We start from the raw sequence: 24970 nt of genomic DNA on the forward strand, positions 1-24970 counted from the left end.
GTGGCTTATATTGAGTGGTAGTAACTTGCCCAAGCCACCTGCTCTGCCTCAACAGCTGAGCAGAAATTTGAACCTTAGTTTCATCCACATCTCAGCACTTCAGCCACTGTGCCACTCTGCTTTTATAAGGCTGTAATGAACCTTAGGCCTGTCTGCATATCAGGAGCGTGGAAACAGAAGCTTAGGAATGTGCTCTGCCTTTCCCCACTTTACACAGGCTGGCTGCAGGAAACTCTGGTGTAGCCATGGCAACACAATTGCTATGCAAATTATTAAGATTTCCTCAGCCATGAGTAAAAGGGCAATTATGCTTCTCCATAGTTTACTAAAATGAATAATAATCCCATGTTTTGCAAGAAAACGTTTCTTTTTTCTTTGTAGAGACAAAGAAATAGACAAAGGCAAAGGAATGCAAGGACAGCGTACCTCGTTATCAGTTTCCCACAGGGAGGTTTAGACCTTCAGTTTAGGGAGTTTCTCCAAAGTGCTTATGCCTCGGGAACTTGGGCAACCCTTCCCTTAAGCACTTAGTATTTGCCTTTTTGAGAATTAATAGACAATTTGGGGGAAATAACTAACAAGCTGCTTTGTGGAACAGCTTACTCCAGTATTGTTTTATAAGCAATGAGCAGCCTTATGCCCAGCATTGCTCAGGTATTCTAAGAAACAACAAAATCAGTGCAGTTTAAAAAGTTTCAGTCCAGTATCTTGATTCACAATACAGTGGTACCTCTGGTTGCGTACTTAATTCGTTCCGGAGGTCCGTTCTTAACCTGAAACTGTTCTTAACCTGAAGCACCACTTTAGCTAATAGGGCCTCCCACTGCCGCCACACGATTTCTGTTCTCATCCTGAAGCAAAGTTCTTAACCTGAGGTACTATTTCTGGGTTAGCGGAGTCTGTAACCTGAAGCACATGTAACCTGAAGTGTATGTAACCCGAGATACCACTGTAGTGTCCAATTGTGCCCCAAAATAGATGAAAACCTGCTTCTTGAGCTCAGGAACTATCACACAGAATCTGGTTAAGATATCTTAAGAGGTGTCCAAATGCATAAAGAACAGGGGGGAAATGACTTTCTGAATAGTCTTGCTTTCCTTCTCACCTCTCTGATGATACAATTGCAGCCAGGTGACTTATAGTCAAAAGACAGCTGTATTTGTTCGACTGCAGCCCATGGGGACTAGTAGGGTGCAAGGCAGAGAAACCAACAGTAGGTGGAGCCAGAGTCATTGAGAGGCAGAGCCAACTAATTCTACCTTTGTCCCGTCATCTTCCTTGCTGAGTTCTACAAGGACAGGAGGACTGAGATTAAGGAGAATGAGAAAGCTCACAGCCAGTGCTCCCCCCCCTCCCCCGCAAGGATGGGTTTTAAGTAAGAAGACTGGCAGGTGAGATTGGCAAAGGGTAGACTGAGGTTGCTGGGGCAGTGTCCTGTTCACCTTAAATGTATGTCAAATGACGGAACATGTGTGCCAAATAAAGTGATGCCCTTATGTGTGGAAATGGTTTGATTTGTTGGGAAAAGGCTGCAAAAGTGTGCTAGTCTGGTTTTTACACTGCTGTTCATTTTTTTTCTAATATATTTTGTTGGGGTATTTGCTCAATGTGCAATAGAGAGAATAACATCGTCGGTTTTTGTTTTTTTAACAACGTTCTGTAGAAATTGTATGCGTTAGGCATGATGCTTGTGCTTTTAAGTTTTGTGAACTTTAAAAATATTTTTTATTTTGGCAAAAGCTGTGAAGAAAAGAAGCAGCAAAAGAGTGGTTTCTTGATAAATCAAGCTATCTCAATGACCACTAGGGGAATTTTCATTTATGAAATGGAATATCTATCTGTTTTGTATATCAGATAAGTGACTTGCAGGTACAGCCTCATCAGTGTAACAATATTCCAAACATTTGCACGTTTCAAATATGTAATGAAGAGAGAAGCTCACTTCTTACAACATAGTGTTGCAGTCTTCCTCAATGCACCCACGTGGTTAAGAAGCATGACTAACTTAGGGCCACATTTACACCAGACATTTAAAGCAGTATGATACCACTTTGAACAGCCATGGTTCCCCTCAAAGAATTCTGGGAGCTGTAGTTTGTTCCGAGTGTTGAGAGTTGTTAGGAGACCCCGATTCCCCTCACACAGCTACATTTTCCAGAGCTGCCTGGGAAGAGGGATTGTTGAACCCCTCTGGTTGAAATGGAGAGGGTTTCAGGTTGTTTTCTGCTGCTCCAGAGAAGCGGACACGGAGCAATGGATCCAAACTACAAGAAAGAAGATTCCACCTAAACTTTAGGAAGATCTTCCTGACAGTAAGAGCTGTTCGACAGTGGAATTTGCTGCCAAGGAGTGTGGTGGAGTCTCCTACTTTGGAGGTCTTTAAGCAGAGGCTTGACAACCATATATCAGGAGTGCTCTGATGGTGTTTCCTGCTTGGCAGGGGGTTGGACTCGATGGCCCTTGTGGTCTCTTCCAACTCTATGATTCTATGATTCTATGACTATCTTTAAAAAATTATAAACACGTCACTTGTCCCTGGGACAGTAGGGGTTATAAATCAAATAAATGGCTAACTAATATTCTGAGTCAATTTGAAAGGGCTAATTGGCAGAAGGAAAGAATGGCATCATGTTCCTTGTAACTGATTGGAGTACAACTAAAATAACATTACAGAGCATCACTTAAACCCTGACTGCAACAACAGTCTTCTTTCCCTGATTATTCCTGGGGGAGCTCAGCCACCTCCCAACAAATTTTGAGGAGGACTGTAGCCCCTTCTGCAGCCCTCAACTTCTAAATGTACATCATTGCATGGTAACAAGAAGTCTAAGCAAGGCCGGCCTAAGACATTATGCTGCCTGAGGCAAAAGGCAAGATTCTCTCCTTATTCCATGTATAGAAGTTGACAAGACTGCAGCTGAACTTTACTCTGGCACAGGTTATGGGCAGCACCTCCATCATACCTGAGTTCAGCAGACTAGCTTATGGCACATAACATCCCATTCTGCTCTAAGTTGCTCAGCATCTGCTGCCTGAGATGGCTGTGCCATTTGACCTAACAATAGGGTCAACCCTGAGTCAAGCAAGATCGTAAGTGGGAACATACGCTAGGCTGGCCAATGTGATGCATTTCTGATTTTATTATTTTATTGGTGCTGCTGCCCAACCAAGCGATAACAGAAAGTTTTGGGCTCATGCAACCCTCCCCGGAACAGCTACCTAGTAGTAGTAGTAGCAGCAGGAGGAGAGTGTGAGAGAGCAGGTGTTTCCTTCCCTTTTCTTTTCTCCTCAGTTGTCGTCTAGGGGTGGAGCGTGGGCAGTTTCTGCCCTCTGTCCATGCTGAAGCAGAAGCAGAGTGGAAGGAGAAAAACAAAATATTTTTGAATGATCAAGGAAGATTTGTAGCAATTGAAATTCAAACGCAAGGAGAAAAATTCCTGATAATAGGCATTTATGCACCAAATGAAGGAAAATCGGAATTCTTTAAAAAACTACATGAGATCCTGATGGACTTTATGGACTATAATATGATTTTGATGGGAGACATGAATGGCGTAGTGTCTACGAATATGGATAAGGCACAAAGACAGACACTTACCAAGGATGGAAGACTACCAAAAACTTTTTTTGACATGACTGAAACTATGGACTTAGTTGATATCTGGAGAACAAAGAACCCTTTGGGAAGAGAGGGAACTTTCTTCTCCGAGGCTAAAATGACATGGACAAGAATTGACCAAATCTGGGTAACTAGAGGTCTGGCCCCAAAGATTAGCAAAGCTGAAATCTGTCCCAAAACCTGCTCTGATCATAATGCTGTGAAGATGGAAATGAAATTGATGCCAATTGGTTCCTTTAGATGGAGGATGAATGACTCTTTGTTTAGGAATGAAGGATTTACTAAGAAGGCCCAAAAAACTTTGAGAGACTATTTCGAGATAAATATGAACACTACTGTGGAAAAAAGAGTAATCTGGGATGCAAGTAAAGCTGTTATGAGAGGATTTTTGATACAACAGAATGCAATTAAGAAGAGAATGCAAAATGAGAAAAAAGATAAAATCCTGGAAAAAATAAAGGAAGGTGAGAAGAAATTGAGGGTGAAACCAAAGTCCCAGGAGATCTTGAAAGAGATAAAGTTATATCAAGTACAATACATGAAAATGATGAACCAGGAAATAGAATGGAAGATTAAACAGATGAGACAAAAGACATTTGAATCAGCAAATAAGTGTGGGAAACTGTTGGCTTGGCAAATGAAAAAAAGACAAAAACTTAATACTATCACGAATTTGGAAGTGGAAGGTAAGAATATACAGAGCCCAGTGGAAATAAGAAAGTCCTTCCAGAGGTATTTTAAACAACTTTATACACAGGAGAAGCAGAAAGAAATGGGCATTGATAAATTTTTGAAAATCAATGGACTACAAAAAAATTCCCAAGAAAATAAATTATTGCTGAATTATAAAATAACAGAACAGGAAGTAGAAGGGGCCATTCAGAACATGCAATTGGGTAAATCCCCAGGACCGGATGGACTGACTTCTAGATATTACAGATCTTTGAAAGAATGGTTAATACAACCTTTAAAGGAAGTCTGTAATGAAATACTGGAAGGGAAAAGGGCACCACAGTCGTGGAAGGAAGCGTGCATCACACTTATACCGAAAACAGAGACTGAAAAGACGCAGCTTAAGAACTACCGCCCCATATCATTGCTTAATGTGGATTATAAAATATTTGCAGACATTTTGGCTAAAAGATTAAAAAAGGTGCTAGCAGAAGTAATTCATAAAGATCAAGCGGGCTTTCTCCCGGGCAGACACTTGTCTGACAATATGAGGAATATAATTAATATCTTAGAAAAACTACAAGTGAAGATCAATACCAAAGCAGTTTTGATATTTGTGAATGCGGAGAAAGCTTTAGACAACATTTCCTGGAGTTTTATGAAAAAGAATTTACTGGGGATGGGGGTTGGTCAAGGTTTTGGAAACGGTATACCGTATTTTTCGCACTATAGGACGCACTTTTTCCCCTCCAAAAATGAAGGGGAAATGTGTGTGTGTCCTATGGTGCGAATGCAGGCTTTCGCTGAAGCCTGGAGAGCGAGAGGGGTCGGTGCGCACCGACCCCTCTCGCTCTCCAGGCTTCAGGAGAGCCCCACCGCCAGCCCCACAAGCTCGGGGGACAGTGGGAGAGGCGCAGCGCGCCCTTCCCGCTGTCCCCCGACTTGGCTAGAAGGCTGGCGGGGGAGAGAAGCCTGCTCCTCCCCGTCGCCAGCCCCGCAAACTCGGGAGAAAGCGGGAGAGGCGCAGCGCGCCCTTCCCGCTGTCCCCCGACTTGGCTAGAAGGCTGGCGGGGGGGAGAAGCCTGCTCCTCCCCGTCGCCAGCCCCGCAAACTCGGGAGACAGCGGGAGAGGCGCAGCGCGCCATCCCGCTGTCTCCCGACATGGTTTGGAGGCTGGCGGAGGGCTTCCTCCTCCCCCAGCCCCGCAAGCTCCCAGAGCGATGCCAAAGCTGCGCACAGCTTCGGCATGGCTCTGGGTCCCGTTCTGGGGGAGGGGGAAGCTCGGGCTTCCCCCGCCCCAGCCCCGCGCCTGGCGGGCGGGGGGGGAATAATTTTTTTTGCCTTTATTCCCCCCCCCCCAATCTAGGTGCGTCCTATGGACCGGTGCGTCCAATAGTGCGAAAAATACGGTAGGTGCAATTTATTCAGAACAAAAGGCTAAATTAATTGTGAACAACGTAGTGACGGAAGAATTTAAGATTGAGAAAGGAACACGACAAGGTTGCCCAATCTCTCCATAGAGAGCCAGTGTGGTGTAGTGGCTAAGAGCGATAGTCTCATAATCTGGGGAACCGGGTTCGCGTCTCCGCTCCTCCACATGCATCTGCTGGGTGACCTTGGGCCAGTCACACTTCTTTGAAGTCTCTCAGCCCCACTCACCTCACAGAGTGTTTGTTGTGGGGGAGGAAGGGAAAGGAGAATGTTAGCCGCTTTGAGACTCCTTAAAGGGAGTGAAAGGCGGGATATCAAATCCAAACTCTTCTTCTTCTTCCATTGCTTTTTATCTGGGTCCTGGAGGTTTTGTTAAACATGATTAGAAGGGACCAATTGGTAAAAGGTATACAAGTGGGAGCCAAACAGTATAAATTGAAAGCATTTGCTGATGACTTGGTATTGACTTTACAGGAACCAGAATAAAGCACTAAGAGAGTATTAGAACTGATTCAAGAATTTGGTCAGGTAGCAGGATTTAAGCTGAATAAGATGAAAACTAAAGTTTTAGAGAAAAATTTAACTGAAATGGAGAAAGATAAGTTTCAGAAAGAGACAGGATTATCACTGGTCAAGAAAGTAAAATACCTAGGGGTTAACATGACTGCCAAGAATGTGAATTTATTTAAGGATAATTATGAAAAATGCTGGGTTGAAGTGAAAAAGGATCTAGAAATATGGTCAAATTTGAAGTTGTCATTGTTAGGCCGAATTGCTGCGATAAAAATGAACGTATTGCCAAGAATGCTGTTTTTGTTTCAAACTTTGCAAATCCTGGATAAAATGGACTGTTTCAAGAAGTGGCAGAGAGATATCTCTAGATTTGTCTGGCAGGGCAAGAAACCTCGAATAAAATTTAAGATATTAACAGATGCTAAAGAAAGAGGTGGATTTGCCCTGCCAGACCTTAAACTTTATTATGAATCAGCCGCATTTTGCTGGCTGAGAGAATGGATGCTCCTTGAAAACACGGATGTGCTGGATTTGGAAGGTTTCAACAATGTATTTGGTTGGCATGCATATCTGCGGTATGATAAGGTTATAAAGCACACAAAGCGTTTAAAAACCATATTGTCAGAAAAGCATTGTTTAATGTTTGGATAAGATATAAGGACTTGTTAGAAAATAAAACTCCAAGATGGTTGTCACCAATGGAAGCAAAGGCACAGAAAAAACTCAATATGGAGGCCAAATGGCCGAAGTATTGGGAAATTCTGGAACAAGAGGGAGTCAGATTAAAATTGCAGAGTTTAGAAAAACCAAAAAATAGAGTACGAGATTGGCTCCATTATTATCAAATAATGGAGGCATACAATTTGGATAAAAAATTAGGCTTCCAGGTGGAAAAATCAAAACTGGAAACAGAATTGTTAGACCCTAAAGTTAAGAATTTGTCAAGAATGTATAACTTGCTGTTGAATTGGAATACTCAAGATGAAATGGTGAAATCTGCTATGATTAAATGGGCACAAGATGTTGGACATAATATCATGATGGCTGACTGGGAACAGTTATGGACCACTGGCATGAAGTTTACGGCATGTAATGCCTTAAAAGAGAATTTAATGAAAATGATTTACAGGTTGTGCATAACACCAGTCAAGCTTGCAAAAATTTATCATTTGCCCGATAATAAATGTTGGAAATGTAATGAAACTGAAGGTACATTATTTCACCTTTGGTGGACATGCCCAAAGATTAAGGCATTCTGGGAGATGATCTATAATGAAATGAAAAAGGTATTTAAATATACCTTCCTGGAGAAACTAGAGGCCTTTCTCTTGGGCATGGTCGGCCAATTGGTGCCAAAGAAGGATAGAACTTTCTTTATGTATGCTACAACAGCAGCAAGAATACTTATTGCAAAACACTGGAAGACACAAGATCTACCTACCAGGGAAGAATGGCAGATGAAGCTGATGGACTACATGGAACTGGCGGAAATGACTGGCAGAATCCGAGACCAGGGAGAAGAGTTGGTGGAAGAAGATTGGAAAAAAATTAAAGTATATTTACAAAAACATTGCAAAATTAATGAATGTTAGAAGGATGTTGGAATGAAGCTATATGGTTTTAGCAGAAATGTAATAAAGAACTAAGTAAAAGCTGATTGATAATGGGCCAAAATGAAAAAAATTAAGGTTAGACCATTAAGATAAATTATAGAACAAAAATTGAGAAAGATGGAAAGAATTTGCTGAAATAGTTAATTGAACTAGAATACAAAAAGGGAGGTGTGAGGAGGTCGTTGAAACAAGTAAATGAAAGGTAAAGATATGGAATATCGGATGTGTTTTAATGTTTTTTCTTTTTTCTTTTTTGTTGTATTGTTGTATTGTTTTTATTTTATGTTTTTTCTTTCTTTTTATATGTATTGTAATGTATGTTTTGTTAATTTTTTATTGTTTTTTCTTTTTCTGCTATCTGTAATTCTTAAACTCTTAATAAATATCTTTTAAAAAAACAAAAAAAAAATATTTTTGAGGGAAAATGTGGGTTGGGTGGGTGAAGAGACCAGAAAGGGGTGAGACTCTTCACGCTTTTAAAGCAGTTTAGGAGTGAGAGGATCACTTGATATGCGCGCAGTCACTGCCGCCTGAGGAGAAAATGAGAAATCCATGAAGAGCAGGGCCAGCTCTACTATTAGGCAGAGTGAGATAGCAGCAGATGCTGAGGAGCGGAGGAACTGTGCGCCACATGATCTGCCCCTAAGTGAGACTGCTGGGCAGCGGAGGATGCTGCCCATTGCCGGTGTCGAAGTAAGATTCATGTGACAGTCTGGTTGGCTTTGATATCTGAAATGTGGAGGATGCCTTGGGCTGGCCCTGTTGGAAGACCATGGCAGCTATCCAAATTCCAGGCCCTCTCCTGAAGAGAAGCAGCTTCTGGTGCTACTATGACAGAAAGATGAGGGAGGGCAAGGGTGGCAATGGGGTCAGAGTTGTCATCTGTCCTTCCCATCTTTGTTTGACTGTTCTGAACAAGAACACACAAACAAATATTTATTATTATTATTATTATTATTATTATTATTATTATTATTATTATTATAGCAGCTGTGATATGCAGATTCCATTGTAATCTGCAATAATGTAGGTTTCAGTGCCTTATCTAGTAATGAGGAACGACAAGTGATTTGTGTTCTGGAACCAATCAATTTCCAATGGCTGGTGCAGTGCAAATAATATACCATAAGCAAGACAGGAGCACCACACATGTTTGGAATGCAACAGCAGGCCAAGAAAACTGGCTACTAATTTCTACCTTCATCTGCCTGGTTACCGGTATATAGCGAACACAAATCTAAACTGTTTTAGCTGCTCTTTTCTTTTTCATCAGAAGAGAAGTTTAAAGAGTGCAGGACTGAAGAAATATTCTCACAAAGGAAGTTGCAGGTCTGCAAAACACGCTCCCTCAGTTCCCCTCTTCCCACGAAGCTTGACACTGGCAGGAGGAGGTTTAGTTCCTTTTGTTAACAGGAAAATATGGCTCATGCTGTCAATACATATACTGGGGCGTGTTTCCCTGGGGTGGGTGTTACCTGGTTTCCTAAGTTCAGCGTTTGCCAGAATAGTATTCTTAGGGGTCCTATGCAGAACCCTCAGTGGTCAGGCCAAAACATTGTTCCGTTTCTCTACCACCTCCAGTAAACCAATAGGGACCAGTGTTTGCAGTACTCTGAAATATAAGATACTGCACACAAACCTACTCTGGGGCCTTGTTGATGTGGTCTTTTTTCCCTTTAGTGTACTGAGCTGCAGAGTAACACAGCTGAAGAGGGTCCTCTCTATGCCATAGACAAGACCACGTGCTTGAAATCAGCATGGTTTCCAAACTGGATTCAGGAGTGCCTTTAACAAGGCTGGCCCGAGATGGGACGACAAATGGTTGCCCCTTTTCCCCCAAGCAAGGTGCATAGTACCCAAAGCTGACCAAGTTACTTTGATGCTTGAATTAGAAAAATCCCACAAGCATCTCGCCTAGGAAGTAAGAATAAAGCAATACGTTAAATCACTACTAATGCGCAGGCCTTTCATGACACCCCAAATGGGCTGCCTCACTAATGGCAGGGCTGTCGTTGGCCTTTCACCATTGATATCTGGGGTCAGACATATTGCCAAATTGTCTTTCGTAAGCACAGAGAAAACTGAATGCAGGAAAGGAGCACAGGTGTCCTTTGGCCTGCTATTTATCACTCACATTTCGTGACTGGAGGGCACAGTGGCCCTCAGACAAGCTGCCTCACAGGATCACTATAAAGCTCAAACAATGCTTAGTTCTGAGCTCACTGGAAAGTTGGCATTAGAAATGTGATCATCTTCCCTCAGAACACAGAAGCTTAATTTCTCACAGGATTTTCCTTTTTCCAAGGCAAAACACAAAAGGTTAAAATAACATCTGGTTTATTGGATTCAGACCAATCCGCCCAGGTTTTATAAAACAGCTGCTAGCATCTTTTTTGACTTGAATTCAAATATGTGCGGGGAGGAATATGAGTCCTAATAGTTGCTAACCACTATCCACCCTCCACTTAGGAATTTGATTTGGGAATGCAGATAATGAATGACTCTCAATGGTAAGCACGTTTGAAAACTTGAGCTGTTGAAGCAGTCATAGAGCTGGGAAATTAGCCAAGCAATGGATAATAGGGTTTATAGTCTGACTATAATCTTATCCAGGTTCTCAAAAGAACACCTGGGGGAATAAAGGTGGGGGCAGAGAGAGGAGGGGGGCTGTGGGTGCCAGCTCCACCTGCATGTCCCCACTGATTCCACCCCCAACCCTTGAGCACTGGGTCAAATATATGCGTAATTATCAGCATACAAGTAGACAATGTGTGGTTAGAATGCTTTTTCCTACTAAATAGATTTGACACACCCTTTACTAATTCCTTTTCAACTACTGTTATGCAATTTTTAGTTATTCAAACATACCAAATCCTTAGCTATGTCTCTATTGGCGTGAGAGGGATTTGTGTGTTCATAACTCTTACCTCCAGTAATTTGAGAGTGCTATTTGCTTCTCTCAGTCCACTAGAGACCATTGCCTTTATTTGAAACAGGAAGTGAACAGTCATTCTGAACATGGTATGTGGAGTTGCACTTCTCCCCTACTCCTTTCTCAAGGTCCGATTACTTTGGAAACTTTTTTTTGTAAATAATCATACCTATGTTTTGTGTGTGTGTGTGTGTGTGTGTGTGTGTGTGTGTGTGTGTGAGAGTGAGAGAGAGAGAGAGAGAGAGAGAGAGAGAGAGAGAACACAATCATCTAAGTTTCTCTAACTTATCCCACTGTCTCTCTTACACTTTGAGGAAAGGCCTCACAGAATTTATGGTTCACTCAATTCATGCATTTCACAACCCCAACATCCTCACTTTTATAGAGATGCTGGTATGTGCACACCTATGTAAAATCTAGCATTTTTCCCCCAGCTGAGACAACATCTGTTTGGGGGAGGCTGAAGTACTAGATATAAAATTACTAAAAGGAAAACCTTGCTTTGTGCATGGAAAGCGGCTTCATCATATCCCCTCTACTCCTGGGTGTCTATACATTCTTCCTTCCCCAAATCCATTTTTGGAGTTCTGGGACTTGAAAACAGTCTGGGGACAAACTCCACTAGCTGTGATAAAATTTCCTCTCTACCCCAAGTGATATTACACGTGTGCTATTTCTTTCTGCATTTACGGTACTTCCCCCCCGTCTGCATTTCTTCCTGAGCAATTACTGGTTCAAGACTTTCATTTTAGGTAGATGCATGGCACGGGAGAACAAGTATGCAACCTACTGATTCCCCAACACCCCAAAAATTCTTAAACCTACATAAAGGATAACATCTCTTTCCTATTGGCTTTTAGATTTCTTGGTATTAGAGGGCCTGGCACAGGCAGAAAGAATACCCAGGTTCAGAACCTCACCAGCTTAGTAACATCTAGCCTAGTCTGTTAAGGCAATTTGTTAGCACAACTGAAAGACTAGATGAGTTATTCATTAACAGGACCCCAGCTTGTTTCTACTGCTATCTGAACATGCTATCTGTTATATCTGCAATGATTATAATTGGAGGATGGGAAAAGAAAACACTACCATAAAATACAGAACTAGTATACACCATCTGAAAATTTATTTTCAGGAATTCTGTTCTTAAGCTACGGAATAAAATGCATGTCATATGCAGGAAAGAGGCTACAGTGAACATTTGAACACTAGACAACTAGACATAGATAGGACTATAGTTTGCTTTATGCAGTCGCTGACACAAGTTTGCTCATTCCACTGAAGTAGGATCTTTCCCTTTCACTCATTACTTCAAAGTGAAGGGGTCGCCTGCAGAAGTTGCATTCAGCAGAGGAGTGTGGCTTCAGCTCCAGGCCAACTTCCTTCCAAGTAGCTAACAGATTCTCTGCAAGGGAAGAAGGAAACAGGCTTATTGGTAATTGCAGAGACAAAGCAAACACTCTGGCTAATCTGTAGCATAAAGGCACAGAACAACTAATACAAGGTTCATCCTTATTAGCTTTCTTTAACACAGTAGCCTTGAATTTTAAAACACTAATGACCCCGTTATGTTCAAAGGTTTCATGGCCCTTTGCCTGTTACAGGTTTACTAGGAGAGACAATCTCAATTCTTGCATTACCTGCTAGACAATATTCCCTTTTGGAGGAAGCCTCCAAAACCCTACACAAATCTGACGTGGAGGAGTCTCTAAAACGGTTCGATGGAGCCTTGTACGGTTCCTTCCAGCAACTCCTGCAGCCAGGCTGGTGCCAAACGTATTGCTCAACTTTCCTTTGGATCACATCAGTGAGGCCAAGAGGGGGTTTTGTCATCTGGGAAGTCCAGGACCTCCATACACACTGTCCAGGCTTGCACCATGAAGAGGTCACTTCAGTTTGACTTCACCCCCAGAGGTGAACTCCATTGTCTCTTGAGACAGATGGATGCCAACAACTATTCAGTAAGCTTGTGTGTGTTAGGACAGAGATAGCAGATTTACTGGCATAGTGCTATGGAGTCTACATGTACTCATGGCTTTCTTTAAAGAAGCAAGAAAGCTGCACATAGCGCAGATGCAGTTTGCCTGTTGGAGACTCATGCAATTTAACAGGCAAGGACTCAGCTAGGGTGAGGATCTGATGATGTACCATGTTTAGCCTTATCATTTGACATAATTATTAAAGAAATATCAAGCTGTACAAACAAGTGGAACTAAGCCAGCACAGTGCTTCCTTGATACAGAAACTTTTGGAGAACAATCTAACTTGATCACAAAAAAACCTTACTGGTCTCAAATTCAGTTTTATATATTGTACTATGTAAGTTTATTTACATTTTAGGAAGTGGTACTTGCAGTCACCCACCCTGCTTCTCGTGCTTATGACAGTTCAACCTTAGGGACAAAGCACATTTTTTCTATAGGGGCAACCCTATTTGAGCATGAATTACTTAGGGGATTCCAGTTACATGCGGGGGTACAGCAGGGCCACATAAAAGACTCCCCATGCATGATCAGGGTTCAAAGTCACATGGGGGAGTCTGAGTGTAGAGTGGGCTCCTAGTTTCAGCCTTCAACCTTAATGAGAATAAGGGGTGTTGTGGATATGGCAGCCCTACTCTCTGCCACACACGATTGGAATTGTGCAAGTAATAAGTGCCCAAATAGTTCTTTAGCACTATAGTCAGAAAAGTGTTAGGAAATGTTGCTGTGCTTTTATGTCTTTGTTCACTCACCAATAAAATAGTTCATCATTTGTGGTGTATGATGTGGGGTAGGGGCAATACGTAGCAGCTCTTCCCCACGTGGCACAGTGGGGTAGTTTATCGCTTGGACGTAGATGCTATGCTGGCTCATCATTTTGTCACAGATCTCAGTATTTTTAGCAGCATCTGAAACCTGAGGCAGAAAGATTATTTCTAGACACGTTTCCAAGACTGTAAAAATACATTATTTGCACCACCAAGGACCAACTAGGTGTTCCCATGACCAGACTCCAAAAGTTATAGTTACAAAGACCTGTACTTAGACACTGCCAGTTGCATGAACTATTAACCAGTAAGATACAAGCTAAAACTAGGAGGCAAGTGCTTTGGGGGTGGGGTGGAAGCGGAAAAGGCAGGGAGAACGAAGCACATGTGTGTGGTCCAAGAAGGCCAGTGATATACTCCTGTGCCACTTCTCTTGCCAGGGAGACCTCAGGGTATCCCCATCCTGGGTTCCTTCCACAGACTATGTGGGCTTCATACCAATCTCTTCCCTAATCAATGTCAGATTGCTGTATTCTGTGGGTCCTGGGCAGGAAAGCAAAGAAATGCAGGTTGCCATCAATCTCCTACTCTCTCAATCTGTGTTTTATGCATAAATTTAAACTGAAACAGTGTGTGGGGAAAATTGCTGAAGTCATAACCATTAAGATGCCTCTTGGGGAATTGGGGAAGATGCCATGTTATACAGAGCTCAACAAGATAAAGAATGTAAATGCATAAAGACTTAATTATGAAATTTCTGTGGGACATAAAAGAACAATGGGGTTTTTATGTACTGGGTTAAGTCCTTAAATAGTTACCCTGATAGGAATGATGTGACTGGGACAGTGCACTACAGGGAAGCCAGTATCCATCAGCATCTGTCTCATGAGTTTAACATTGCGTTGATGTTGGCGGCGAAGGACTTGCCCCTCTGCACTTTTGAGGATTCTCACAGACTCGAGAGCGCCAGCTAAGAGCATGGGGGGCAGGGACGTTGTAAAAATAAAGCCAGCAGCATAGGAACGGACAGTGTCTATCAGAGAACTTGTACTGGCCACGTAACCCCCTACACAGCCAAAGGCTTTCCCTGCAGGAAAAACAAGCAAAAGGTTATTTTATCCTTGGCATACAGTTCTTTCGATACCTAGCCACTAATTTTGGTAAGAAGCAGATGTTTAACAAGCAATGCAGTATTTTGATCCCTCTTCTACAGAAGAGAGCTGTTTTAAGTCTTCATGCAACAGAGTAAGGTGGTATGTTCAATACAGAACTACCACCCCAGTTTTAAATAAGCTGCTTAAAGGTGTGTGCGCTCAAACACACATATACAGGGAAAGTGCATAAAGAAAACCCGTGACCACATCTGAAAAGGCAGACATGAAGCCATCTTTGGGGAATCAGTACATTTTGACATCACATGGTGACCCTTAAAAACAACTGTCAAACAGGTTTCAGTGGCAGGAGCAGTTTTCTAACTGGCCCACCAAGAGGGCTTCTAGGACCAAAAAATTAGGGAAGATTAGAACAATATTCAGTCCTCTCTACTAGTTTTGCTACTTTGTGTTAACAGCATTTTCACAGTGTCTTATGATCTACAGAGAAAGCATACCTTGTGTAAACTAATACCTCCAAAGGGAGGTACTCACATATTTCACTTGCATAATAAGAGCAAGCAGTCTGGGGTGGGTACAACTTTGCAGTTGTTATGTAATACCAACTGCCAATTCATAGTTCCTTAAAATTTCTGGAGGTAAAGTGCTTCCACTGGTACATTGTTTTCATTGCAGCTTTTGAAATTGCAATAAGCAGTAGCCTTAACTGGTAAAACGTGTTGCTACGACATAGATTTACTACTTCTGTTCCTACCAAATCTCCTTACACAACTCCCATGTCAGGTTTCAGGATTAAGAACGTTCTACTTTACAGAGTTAAGTTCAAGGTAAGGATAGGAGGACTCTGTAAAACAACTAACATTTTCACATACACTGATTTAATGCAGGAATGGAGGATCTACCACAAATACAAATTATCCTTGCAAATGGAATTACAAGGGTATGCTCATTCTGTTTTATGACTCATTCTTAGTCACTCTTACTCAAAATTAGAATGAACAGCACCAGTGTGTACATACCCAGCGTTCCAGAGATGATATCCATTTTGTTCATGACCCCATCTCTGTCTCCAATGCCTCCACCGTGAGTTCCATACAGCCCAACGGCATGTACTTCATCTACAAAGGTGATTGCCCCATGTTCATGAGCCACATCACAAAGCTCTTCCAACGGGCAGACTGCACCTAAAACAAGGTAATAGTAATATATCAAGTTCTTGCGTTTCAGAACCCATGTCTTCCCAGTTTTCAGGACCTGGAGCATGATATAGCAAGCATACCATCCATTGAGTGAACAGTTTCAAATGCAACAATTTTGGGAGTAGATGGGTCTGATTTTTTCAACAGTTCTCGGAGATGGCCAACATCGTTATGGCGAAAAATGTGCTTTGGCACTCTGCTGTTTCGAATCCCCTGAATCATAGAAGCGTGGTTTCCTGCATCCGAGTAAATTTCACAACCTGAGGAGGGAAAGAGAGAGAGGCCAGTCAAATACCACATTGTAGCTTGATCATCTGTAACTGGATAGGATTAGGACAACTCACTAATCCAGCTAGAGAGAGATCAGATTATCCCAACCTGAATGTAAAGAAACCTAGAGCAATAAGATTCTTGTGGGAACCTGTCAAACAAGCTACTGTATCTGGGGGAAAGGAGGCAGCGAGTTCAAACCTTGAACCCAGATATTACCCAGCTGGTCCTGCCTTTTGCAAGTCACCTCAATTTTCAAATTCTGTTCTTGGAATTTTCCTGGCAGCTATTGCTCAAATCCAGGAGAACCCCATTCTATGATTCTGGAAGGGAAGCAACATCACTGAACAAGGTAGTCTTTTAAGCAGGAAATCCAGTGAGTGAGCAGGGCAGAAATGATCGAGTGTTGCCTTGGTACTGCTGTGGCCACACATTACGTAGTGTCATTAGATACCCAGAACATAGGAAAAATATGTAAAGAAACAAGAAGCCAAAGTGGTACCTTCAAATTCAGCTACCGTACAGCCGCATCTTATACCCATTTAACTTGAGCAAGTTTCAACAAGCTGGCTGAAACTGTGCAAGTCAAATCCAAGCCTGGTGGAGAGGTTAAAAGTTATGTTTTTGCTGGGTCTGCTTGGGGTTACCCAGTGCGTAAAGAGCTTTTAAGCTTGCCTGCGGGGGGGAATGAATGCTCAGCGCACCAGCTTTGGGATTTTTGCACACGATCTTGTGGGGCCCTCCAAGTTCCTGCAAGATCTCCCATGAGCATCCCTAGCCTCCCAGAGGCAGTGTGCCAAGCGGGATGTGCCGAGCAAGCTCTTTTTGCACTGGGTCCACTTGGGGCTACATGGCATAAAAAGAACTTCTACGTTTTCTGCTTTTACTTGGGAGGCAAAGCCTGCCCAGCGCACAGGCTATGGGAGTATGAGGGATTCTCTCTCCTCCTCACCTGCTAGCTGCCAGGGCAGCTCCAAGGGTTTGGGTATAAGGAATTTTCATGTATACACAGAATCCTTGGAACAAAATCCTACACACTATGCGCTCGTACTGTACTTGCATTTTGTCTTCACACATCTAGTTTGGGTTTTTTCAGTTCAAAGCTTTTGATACAATTTCCATGAGGTGGCAAAAACCATTAACATGCACTTAACCTGGCTGGATTGATAAAACTGCTAGCCACGTTCAATTCCAAGCTAGTTTAAATGTTTGTATTGAATTAATCTGGGGCAACCTTGGTGCAATTTGGTGTTTTACAGTATTTGAAATGAATGTACCACAGAATATTTATTTTTTTGCAATTCCTTCAAGGTACAGTAGAACAGCATATTCATGTTAGATTTACCTGGCAACATTTTGGCTAGTGTGAAGAGTGTTGAATCATTTGCTACAAAGCAAGAAGAGAACAACAGAGCAGCATCTTTTCCATGGAGATCAGCTAATTCTTTCTCAAGATCAACATGGAATTTACTGGTTCCTGATATATTCCTGGTGCCTCCTGCTCCCGCACCATGCTGTTTCAGTGTTTCCCTGTGAGGAAGGTTCCAACAGGGTCATTAAACACAACTTGAAGCAATCTCACATTCGCAAATAAGTTGCATTCCCATTCGTGTAGGGGAGTTTTAAATAGTTGGCCTGAGTGATAAAGCCAAGCACAAACTAGGATAATTTTGGGGGGAATCTCATAGGTTAACAGCTTGAGATTTTTTAAAAAAACATTCTTCATTATAAGCATTGTAACCAACAATGGTGTTGGGTAGGCTTCTAAAAGACACAGTGTAATTAGTCAACATTTTACTGTCAATTAAAAACCACTTACATAACAGCTCCACAAACTCTAGGATGACGACTCATCCCAAGATAATCATTGCTGCACCAGACAGACACCTCTTTCTTGCTGCTATGGGATTCTGAATAGTCATCTGCCATGGGAAAAACCTGGGCTCTTCGGTTCACAGTTTTGAACACACGGTATGTATGATCTTTTCTTTTCTCATCAATTTTTTTCTCAAAGAACTGATCATACTGGAAAGTAGAAACAGCTAGAAGAGGAAGGCATTAGCACATGTAAGCAGCTAGAACAACCAACAAAGTTTATACAAGCTTTTGATTTCCATCAAGTTAAACAAGACTGTGCCTCACATTTTGGTAAGTTCTCCTGAAGCAGATGAGACACCCTTTCTGGTCTCTGTTTCAACATCATATCTTGGAATTTCTTCAGCAAGCCATCATTTGGTTTCCCCCCATCCATCTTAGTGTTTACCGCAACAGTACTTTCTGGTGTTTTGGCAAATTCTACATAGCAAGGTGGCATAGGAAAATTAGTGATTGGACAGCTCAAATTAAATTTCTTGTATATATAATGCAGTTGTTTAAAAAAAAATGTTACTGTAACTGAATGAAGTAGTATATTTAATGATTACAAGTACTTTTTTTCTTCAGAATAAGTCCTGGCAGTGCTGGGGATTCACATAGGGGATAACTGTTTCTCAGCCCTCTACCATTCATTTCATGATAGGTATCTTCCCAGTTTTATGTGTGTTAGTTATTTTCAAACTCAGGACTATCCCACATTTCCCCCCAAAAATCCAACCAATAAAACACAGCTGCATGAATCTACTCTAGCTAACTAGACAACAAAAGTTTATAGTTATACAGTACATGAACTGCTTAGCACTACACTGGTGTCCACTTGCTTTCTTCCTTGTATTGTGGCCTATTCAAAGTCCAAGTCACTGAGAATCAATTAGTGTTTCCCTAAAAGTAGCCATGCTTTCAGAGCAGAGGCAAGTGAAAGTCTGTTATTTTACAGTGCATTTATAGCAGCATGTGAATTAACTGTCCCAAAGTGTTTCCCTCTATTTCATAACTGTACTTACAGGAAACACCACCATTAGAAAGAGAGATCTTTGGCTCAGACAGGTTTCAGAACTATGATCATTATTATTACACCAACAACTAACTGTAAATAAAGCAGATAGAAAAACCCAAGCCAATGGATGTGCGACATGTGGATTCTGCAAGAGCTACACAATTTAAAGAGCTTGAGAAACTTCGACTAAACTTTGTTCAGTTTTGTCTCCTCTCTTTAAAATCTACCTAGCATGATTAGAACCAAATTTTATTAAACCTCCAAATATTCAGAAGAGGTGATACCTTTTCTTACTGCTTGCATTTCTTCCACATCCTCCTGGAGTTCCAGGCTAGCTTTGCGGAAAACATTGCTGTTCCCTTCATTCATCTGAGCTGCCAAGAATGGGCATTTAGTCACAGTGGCTTGGCTAGCACTCTGGCTAGCGGCAGGTGGGTGGCTCAATGGAAGTTGGGATCTGCTTGTGTTTCGTTGGGCCACATCTAGTGAATTTTTGGCCTCTTGAATAAAAGAATAAAGTGTTTAGTATGCAACAAAGGTATCCGAGGTACTCATTTTGATAGGGGTGCTAATTGTATGTATCTTAAAATATATTTTATGTGTAATACATTAAATATTATCAGTTAAGAACAAAAGGCTTCCCTGGAACACTTCCAGATATGTAAGGATTGAAAACATTTTCATTCAGAAGCGCTGTGTAACTAACCAAACTAAAAAATACTCAGAGAGCGGAAACACTACACTCTCCTCCCTGCCCAGCAACGTATCAAACTATACTCAGAAAACATTTCAAACGTTTTAAATCTGCTAACCATTTTGTGTGTTAATCAGTCCATAATAGTGGGTTTCTTTGTCGTTTTCCCAATAACTGTCTGAATAAGGTGGAGGGGAACACTGAAAAAACGGACCAGTGTTGTGCAAAGAAGAAATGGATGAATCGTTACATCAGTCCCATTATTAGTTTTGACATACAGTATATTTCAACACACAACAGTTTTCTTTCATTAATGAGAAGTCTGCTTTTGCAGAATCATTTTAAAAACCAGGGCTATGCCTCACAATAACAGTGTGTAACATAAAGTTTTAACTGACAAGTGTTCAAGAGAATCAGCAGCACACTCTTATGTACATTTACTCAAAAGGAAATCCAACTGAATCCATGGGATTTACTTCTAAGTTACAGTATATAGGATAAAAGCCTTAGACTGCAGTACACGCACACTTTGAAGAGTTGTAAACCTCATTTAATTAAGTGGGATTTTCTTCTAATGAAAAACATAGATTTGTACAGTTAGTATTTCCTAAGTTCTTGCTTCCTGCCAGGCTCTTGCCTTTAGTTAGTACTTCCTGATGCAGTGATGAAAACATATTTCAACAGCGTGTAAAAAGCCTGTGATTAAAGATACTTTTAGCAACAAAAGCAAAGTTCAGAGAAAGGCAAAACTGTGGTGCTAGGTCATTTGCCATTTAAGATGGCCCTAAATCAGGAATGAGGACCCTGAGGCTCTGAGGCAAATGCAGCCTCGCAAGCCTATCTGGCCCCTGAATCTCTTTGCAAACCACACCCCGTGACCAGCCACACTAGCCATGCTCCTCACCCGTCCCACTTCATACACTACTGCATGGCTGGAATGTGAACTTTGATAATGCCTTTTGCTTGCCTAGAGTGTGTGTGTGTGTGTGTGTGTGTGTATAGAAGCTAGGGTACTGTTCAAAGGTAACATTTGCATTTGTTGCTTTGCCCAGTTCTGTCTCTGGCCCCCCTACTGCTGGCATGTGGGCCCTGGAAGGTTGCCCTGCAAAAGCTTCATCAGTGTCATCCGCCATATGCAATAATTTTTATACTGTTCTTCACCCTTGTTCTTAGATTGTACAGAGAGCGAGTTACAATATACTTTGGCCTCTGTAACTGGGAAAAGGATGTTCAAAGTTCAGTCAGCCTACCACTTTCTCAAAAGTGAACTTTGCTAACATCATTCTGCCTTGAAATAATAAACCATTTCCAAACATACTGCCAATAAAAAGTTAATTTTAAAATGTAATGTATCACTTCTATTATAATTACTATGGGCAAGATCCCATATCAAGGAGAGTTGGCACTGTTGTGCAAGCTATTTGCTACTCAAGCAGAAGTAGTATAATAGTACAAAACAGGATATCACAGGTTAATTCTGTTTGACATTTCTATTTTCCCTAAGCTGCCCACTCACTGGATTTGGCCATTGCACTACATTAAGAATGTCCCCCCACCTTCCCCAATTGTATGGCTGTTGCACTCACAGGCTGCCATTACTAGATCTCACCCTAAGTTTCAGAGTCCTGTAGAATAATTTAAATTGCTGAACAAACAAGCAGGCAATTCTAGGAGGTTTAACTATCAGTATTTTGCAAAAACTCTTGTGGATGAATAAGATCAGGCCAATGGTATTGCAACTCCATTGGGTTTCAGAAGTATGCTCACTGCTGTATTTCAATTTAGTAAGGACAACATTTCAAGAAAGTTTCAAGTTATGCAGTATTAAATAGCAAAATCACAAAGTTGAGCCTTACTCTCACTAGTAGAAGTGGTTTCTTCAGTTTGCTGACAGTGAGCAGATGAAGTACTCAGGGCACGTGAAGCAGGCTTAGTCACAACTTCCATCATTTTAGGGCAGTTTTGGGCATAGAAAAGAAGGGATTTGCCAGCCTTTTGCAGGAAAGCCTGGGATACCCTTGACAGGAATGGGCAGCGGCGAACAACAGCTTCCATTTTTCAAGAGTTTTCAAAAGTCTTGCTGAAAATAACAAAACAATGTAGTTTAACATCATACAAAGATGCAAGAGAGACAGCCTGTATACAAGACTTCTTCAAGAACTACTGGGGTCACTTCACATATGACAAACATATAGATGACCAGCATACATAGGTTAAAATAAAAAAATTTCTTCCAATAGCACCTTAAAGACCAACTAAGTTAGTTCTTGGTATGAGCTTTCGTGTGCATGCACACTTCTTCAGATAGGTTAGTGACTTTTGGATACATAGGTTAGTGACTTTTGGATGTGCTTGCAGCTTTTAGATGCACACAAGATTGTAACATATTATGATCTACACACACAGTTGCAGGTTCAGTCCTACAAAGGGCACCCCTCCAGTTCAAGATGTTTACAATGCATGAAGCAACCTTTAAGCAAAAGCAAACAACAGAAAACAAAAACATAGCGCCACCAAAGATTAAATAGCTGCACATGCATTGAGCTACAGGCCAAAATACCTGAACCACTGGCATAGTAATTCAGCAGTGGATAATTTCACATATGACCCCTTGACTGACAAAAGGAAGAAAGAAAAACTGGGAGGATAGGCAGTCCAAAGAATCTTGACTCACCAGTTCCAGAAGGGTAGCCTACGGATCTGTTGCAACGTTGCGTGCAAAGAGTCTTGCAGCATGTTAAAACTTACAAAGACTTATTGCGGCATAGCATATTGTGGACTACAGCCAGCCTTGAGTGCTTGCCCAAAATGACAGATAACGCTAGATGCCAGTATTTGGACAGGCAATATTTCATGGGTTCAGTGAAGCGAGCTTTAGCCCACCTAAGAATATGCCACAATAAACTCGCCAACCTGCAAGACCTCGCCCCACCCCGCCAACACTTCTGTTTGCAAGGCGTTTAAAAACCAGGAAAATTTATTGGTGTGAGTGAGGGACGTTTGTGGAGAGGACGCGGAACTTGTCGGAAACCCCCATCCAAGTCTCCTAAGACAACTGACACGGGCAGATCTAGGGAGGCTCCATCCCGAGGGCTGAACGAGATCGCCCCAACCCGGCCACTTCTTCCTCCTCGTCTCGGATTCTTTTGCGGGGGACCGAAGTGAAGACTCCGCTGTGGCCGATGGAAAGCCTGCCAGTGAAGGAGGGCCGTGTCTCCCCTGGCGCACGGTGGAAACGAAGCGATGGGCACAGAGGGATCGGGGCGAGGAGGAAGAAGAGGAGGAGGACCACCACCACCCCGCTTTCCCTCTCCCCTCCTGGAGACGAAGATCTCCCTCCCGGCCCCTTTCGCCCAGGGGCAGCTTTGTATGGGGAGGAGAAGCCCCTCCGCATCTCGCCCAGACTCGGCGGCCAAGGGCGCCCCGAGCGGCCACCCGCTTCCCCTGCCCCGGACAGCTCCGTCCATCCGAGGCCGGACAAGGTCAGGAGCGAAGAAGTGCCGGCTGGGCCGCCGCCGCCTCGGACACGAGCAAGCGAGGGCTCAGCGCCGCTTTGGAAGGAAACCGGGCCTCCCTCCCTCCCTCCCTCCCTCACGCGCCCCCCGCCGCCCTCCCCCCCCCCCACCGGTCCCTTACCCGTCAATTAGCGTCCCTCCAACCCTCGCCTTCCAGCTCTTTCCGCTCAGTGTCAACCCAGCTCCGGCCGCCGCCGCCTATATAGTCGAAAGCAAAGGGGCACCACCGCGCACGCGCACCCGAAGACGCCTCTCCCGCGGCAATCCCCCCTCCCGCCGCCGCCACAAGAGCCCTGCCGCCGCGCATGCGCCGGGATTGGCAACTCGCCCTCCTCGCGAGGGGGCGTAGTCTGTCCCTCAGCCGCTTAAATCCTCGTCGCGCTCGTCTGTTCCTTTCCCGGGTTTATTTGCGGGGAGGGAGAGAGTCGAGATGGTTCTATGTCTCCCGGCTGCGGCTGCGGAGAAGTGCCTTGTTTTAATTGCATAGAATCACAGAACTCGAAAGGACCATCTCTCCCACCCACCTTCAGTTTCTACTTTATGACCCAGTTATATGTGGAAAGTGTTTTTCCTTAAGAGAGATAAAAGCAACCCCTAAGGACGCACACAAACATGCTGTCCAACTCCACCTGTGATTGCTGCCCTAGTATTTATCCATACTTACCTTTTACCCCACTCTTTCTCTTTACAGGCACTTTAACCTCTTTCCCTGCAAAAACCTGCTCTTTAGCACTCAAATCAGATCAAATGTCAGTTGGGTTTTCCACAGATTGCTGTTTGCTCCAATTCAGCTTTAAAGAACAGGTTTTCACAAGGAAAGCTTGGGGGGGGGAGATCATCAGACACAGAGTTTTAAAGCAGGGGCAGTGCGTGGAAAGAGCAGAGGAAAGTGTAGAGAAGCCCTTTCTGTGCCTATTAGGAACAGGCAAGGGACTCCTGTTTGGCATGGTGGCTGCTTGAGTCAAGCTTGGCCCAGCATGTAGAGCGATGTTTTTGGTTTTTTTCAAAAAAATTATTGATTTTTACAATATTAACGACAAACAAAAACACAAAACAAACATAACAAACATAAACCATAACCTTATTAAAAATAACAGTTATTAACTTTGTAAAGCGACTTCCTCATTTCCCCTTAGTTGAATTTCATTGCAAATCCTTATAACGGTTTTCTAAAACCCAGTTTTTATACACTTTAAATTGAACATTAACATCTTTAAATCTTCTCCTTATAGTATTAAACACATTATTTTATCAGTTAACATAAATACAATCCTAAGACCATTAAATATCTGGAAGCTATTTCCGATTAGTTTAGCTTAACACATTTAACTAAATAATCATTAGCATGTAGAGCGATGTTGGGAAGCTCCCACCTTCTGTAGTCTGAAAGTCCTGCTCTCTAATATCAGGGCCAAAGTTGTGGGAATTGTGTGCTACGGGCACATCCACACTTGCATTTGACCTGTATTTTGATCATACTGTGTACCGATTAATTCCCCAGGAATCAATCCAATCTTGCCCACTGAATTGTATATTATCAGATTTTGCTTAACTGAGCTTCAGTTCAGTGGAGAAGGAAAGGCACTCTGCATCAATTTATAGGGAACATTCTCTTAATTATGGCTTTGCCCATTCCAGAGTTGGTCTGGTGCTGCAAATGGAGCAGTCCTTGAAGGCTGCTGAAATCTTCATTGTTATACTGCAAAAGCTTGTTTACTGAGAGGGGTGAGCTGTGAAGAGCATCTTGCTCCAGTGCTTAAGCATATGTATTGGCTCCTT

At 42.5% G+C, this 24970-nt stretch overlaps 1 protein-coding gene and 1 long non-coding RNA gene across 2 annotated transcripts; one reads left to right on the forward strand and one right to left on the reverse strand.

Moving 5' to 3' along the window:
* Window positions 1–11884: 11884 nt before the first annotated feature.
* On the reverse strand, window positions 11885–21731 carry ALAS1 (5'-aminolevulinate synthase 1; the record flags this gene model as incomplete). The annotated part of the gene is made up of 10 exons (XM_083489520.1): window positions 11885–12185; window positions 13515–13677; window positions 14348–14616; window positions 15661–15825; window positions 15921–16100; window positions 17456–17640; window positions 17930–18152; window positions 18253–18405; window positions 19267–19482; window positions 21533–21731. 10 exons carry the CDS (start codon window positions 21729–21731, stop codon window positions 12025–12027), a joined length of 1914 nt encoding a protein of 637 aa, XP_083345646.1. The 3' UTR covers window positions 11885–12024.
* On the forward strand, window positions 11887–23319 carry LOC310700280. Its single transcript, XR_014522556.1, has 3 exons — window positions 11887–19800; window positions 19864–21888; window positions 22008–23319. It is a non-coding gene; the product is annotated as an uncharacterized lncRNA (long non-coding RNA).
* Window positions 23320–24970: the final 1651 nt, after the last annotated feature.

Source organism: Podarcis liolepis (assembly GCF_965112155.1).
Source record: "Podarcis liolepis genome assembly, chromosome: 2".
NCBI lineage: Eukaryota > Metazoa > Chordata > Lepidosauria > Squamata > Lacertidae > Podarcis > Podarcis liolepis.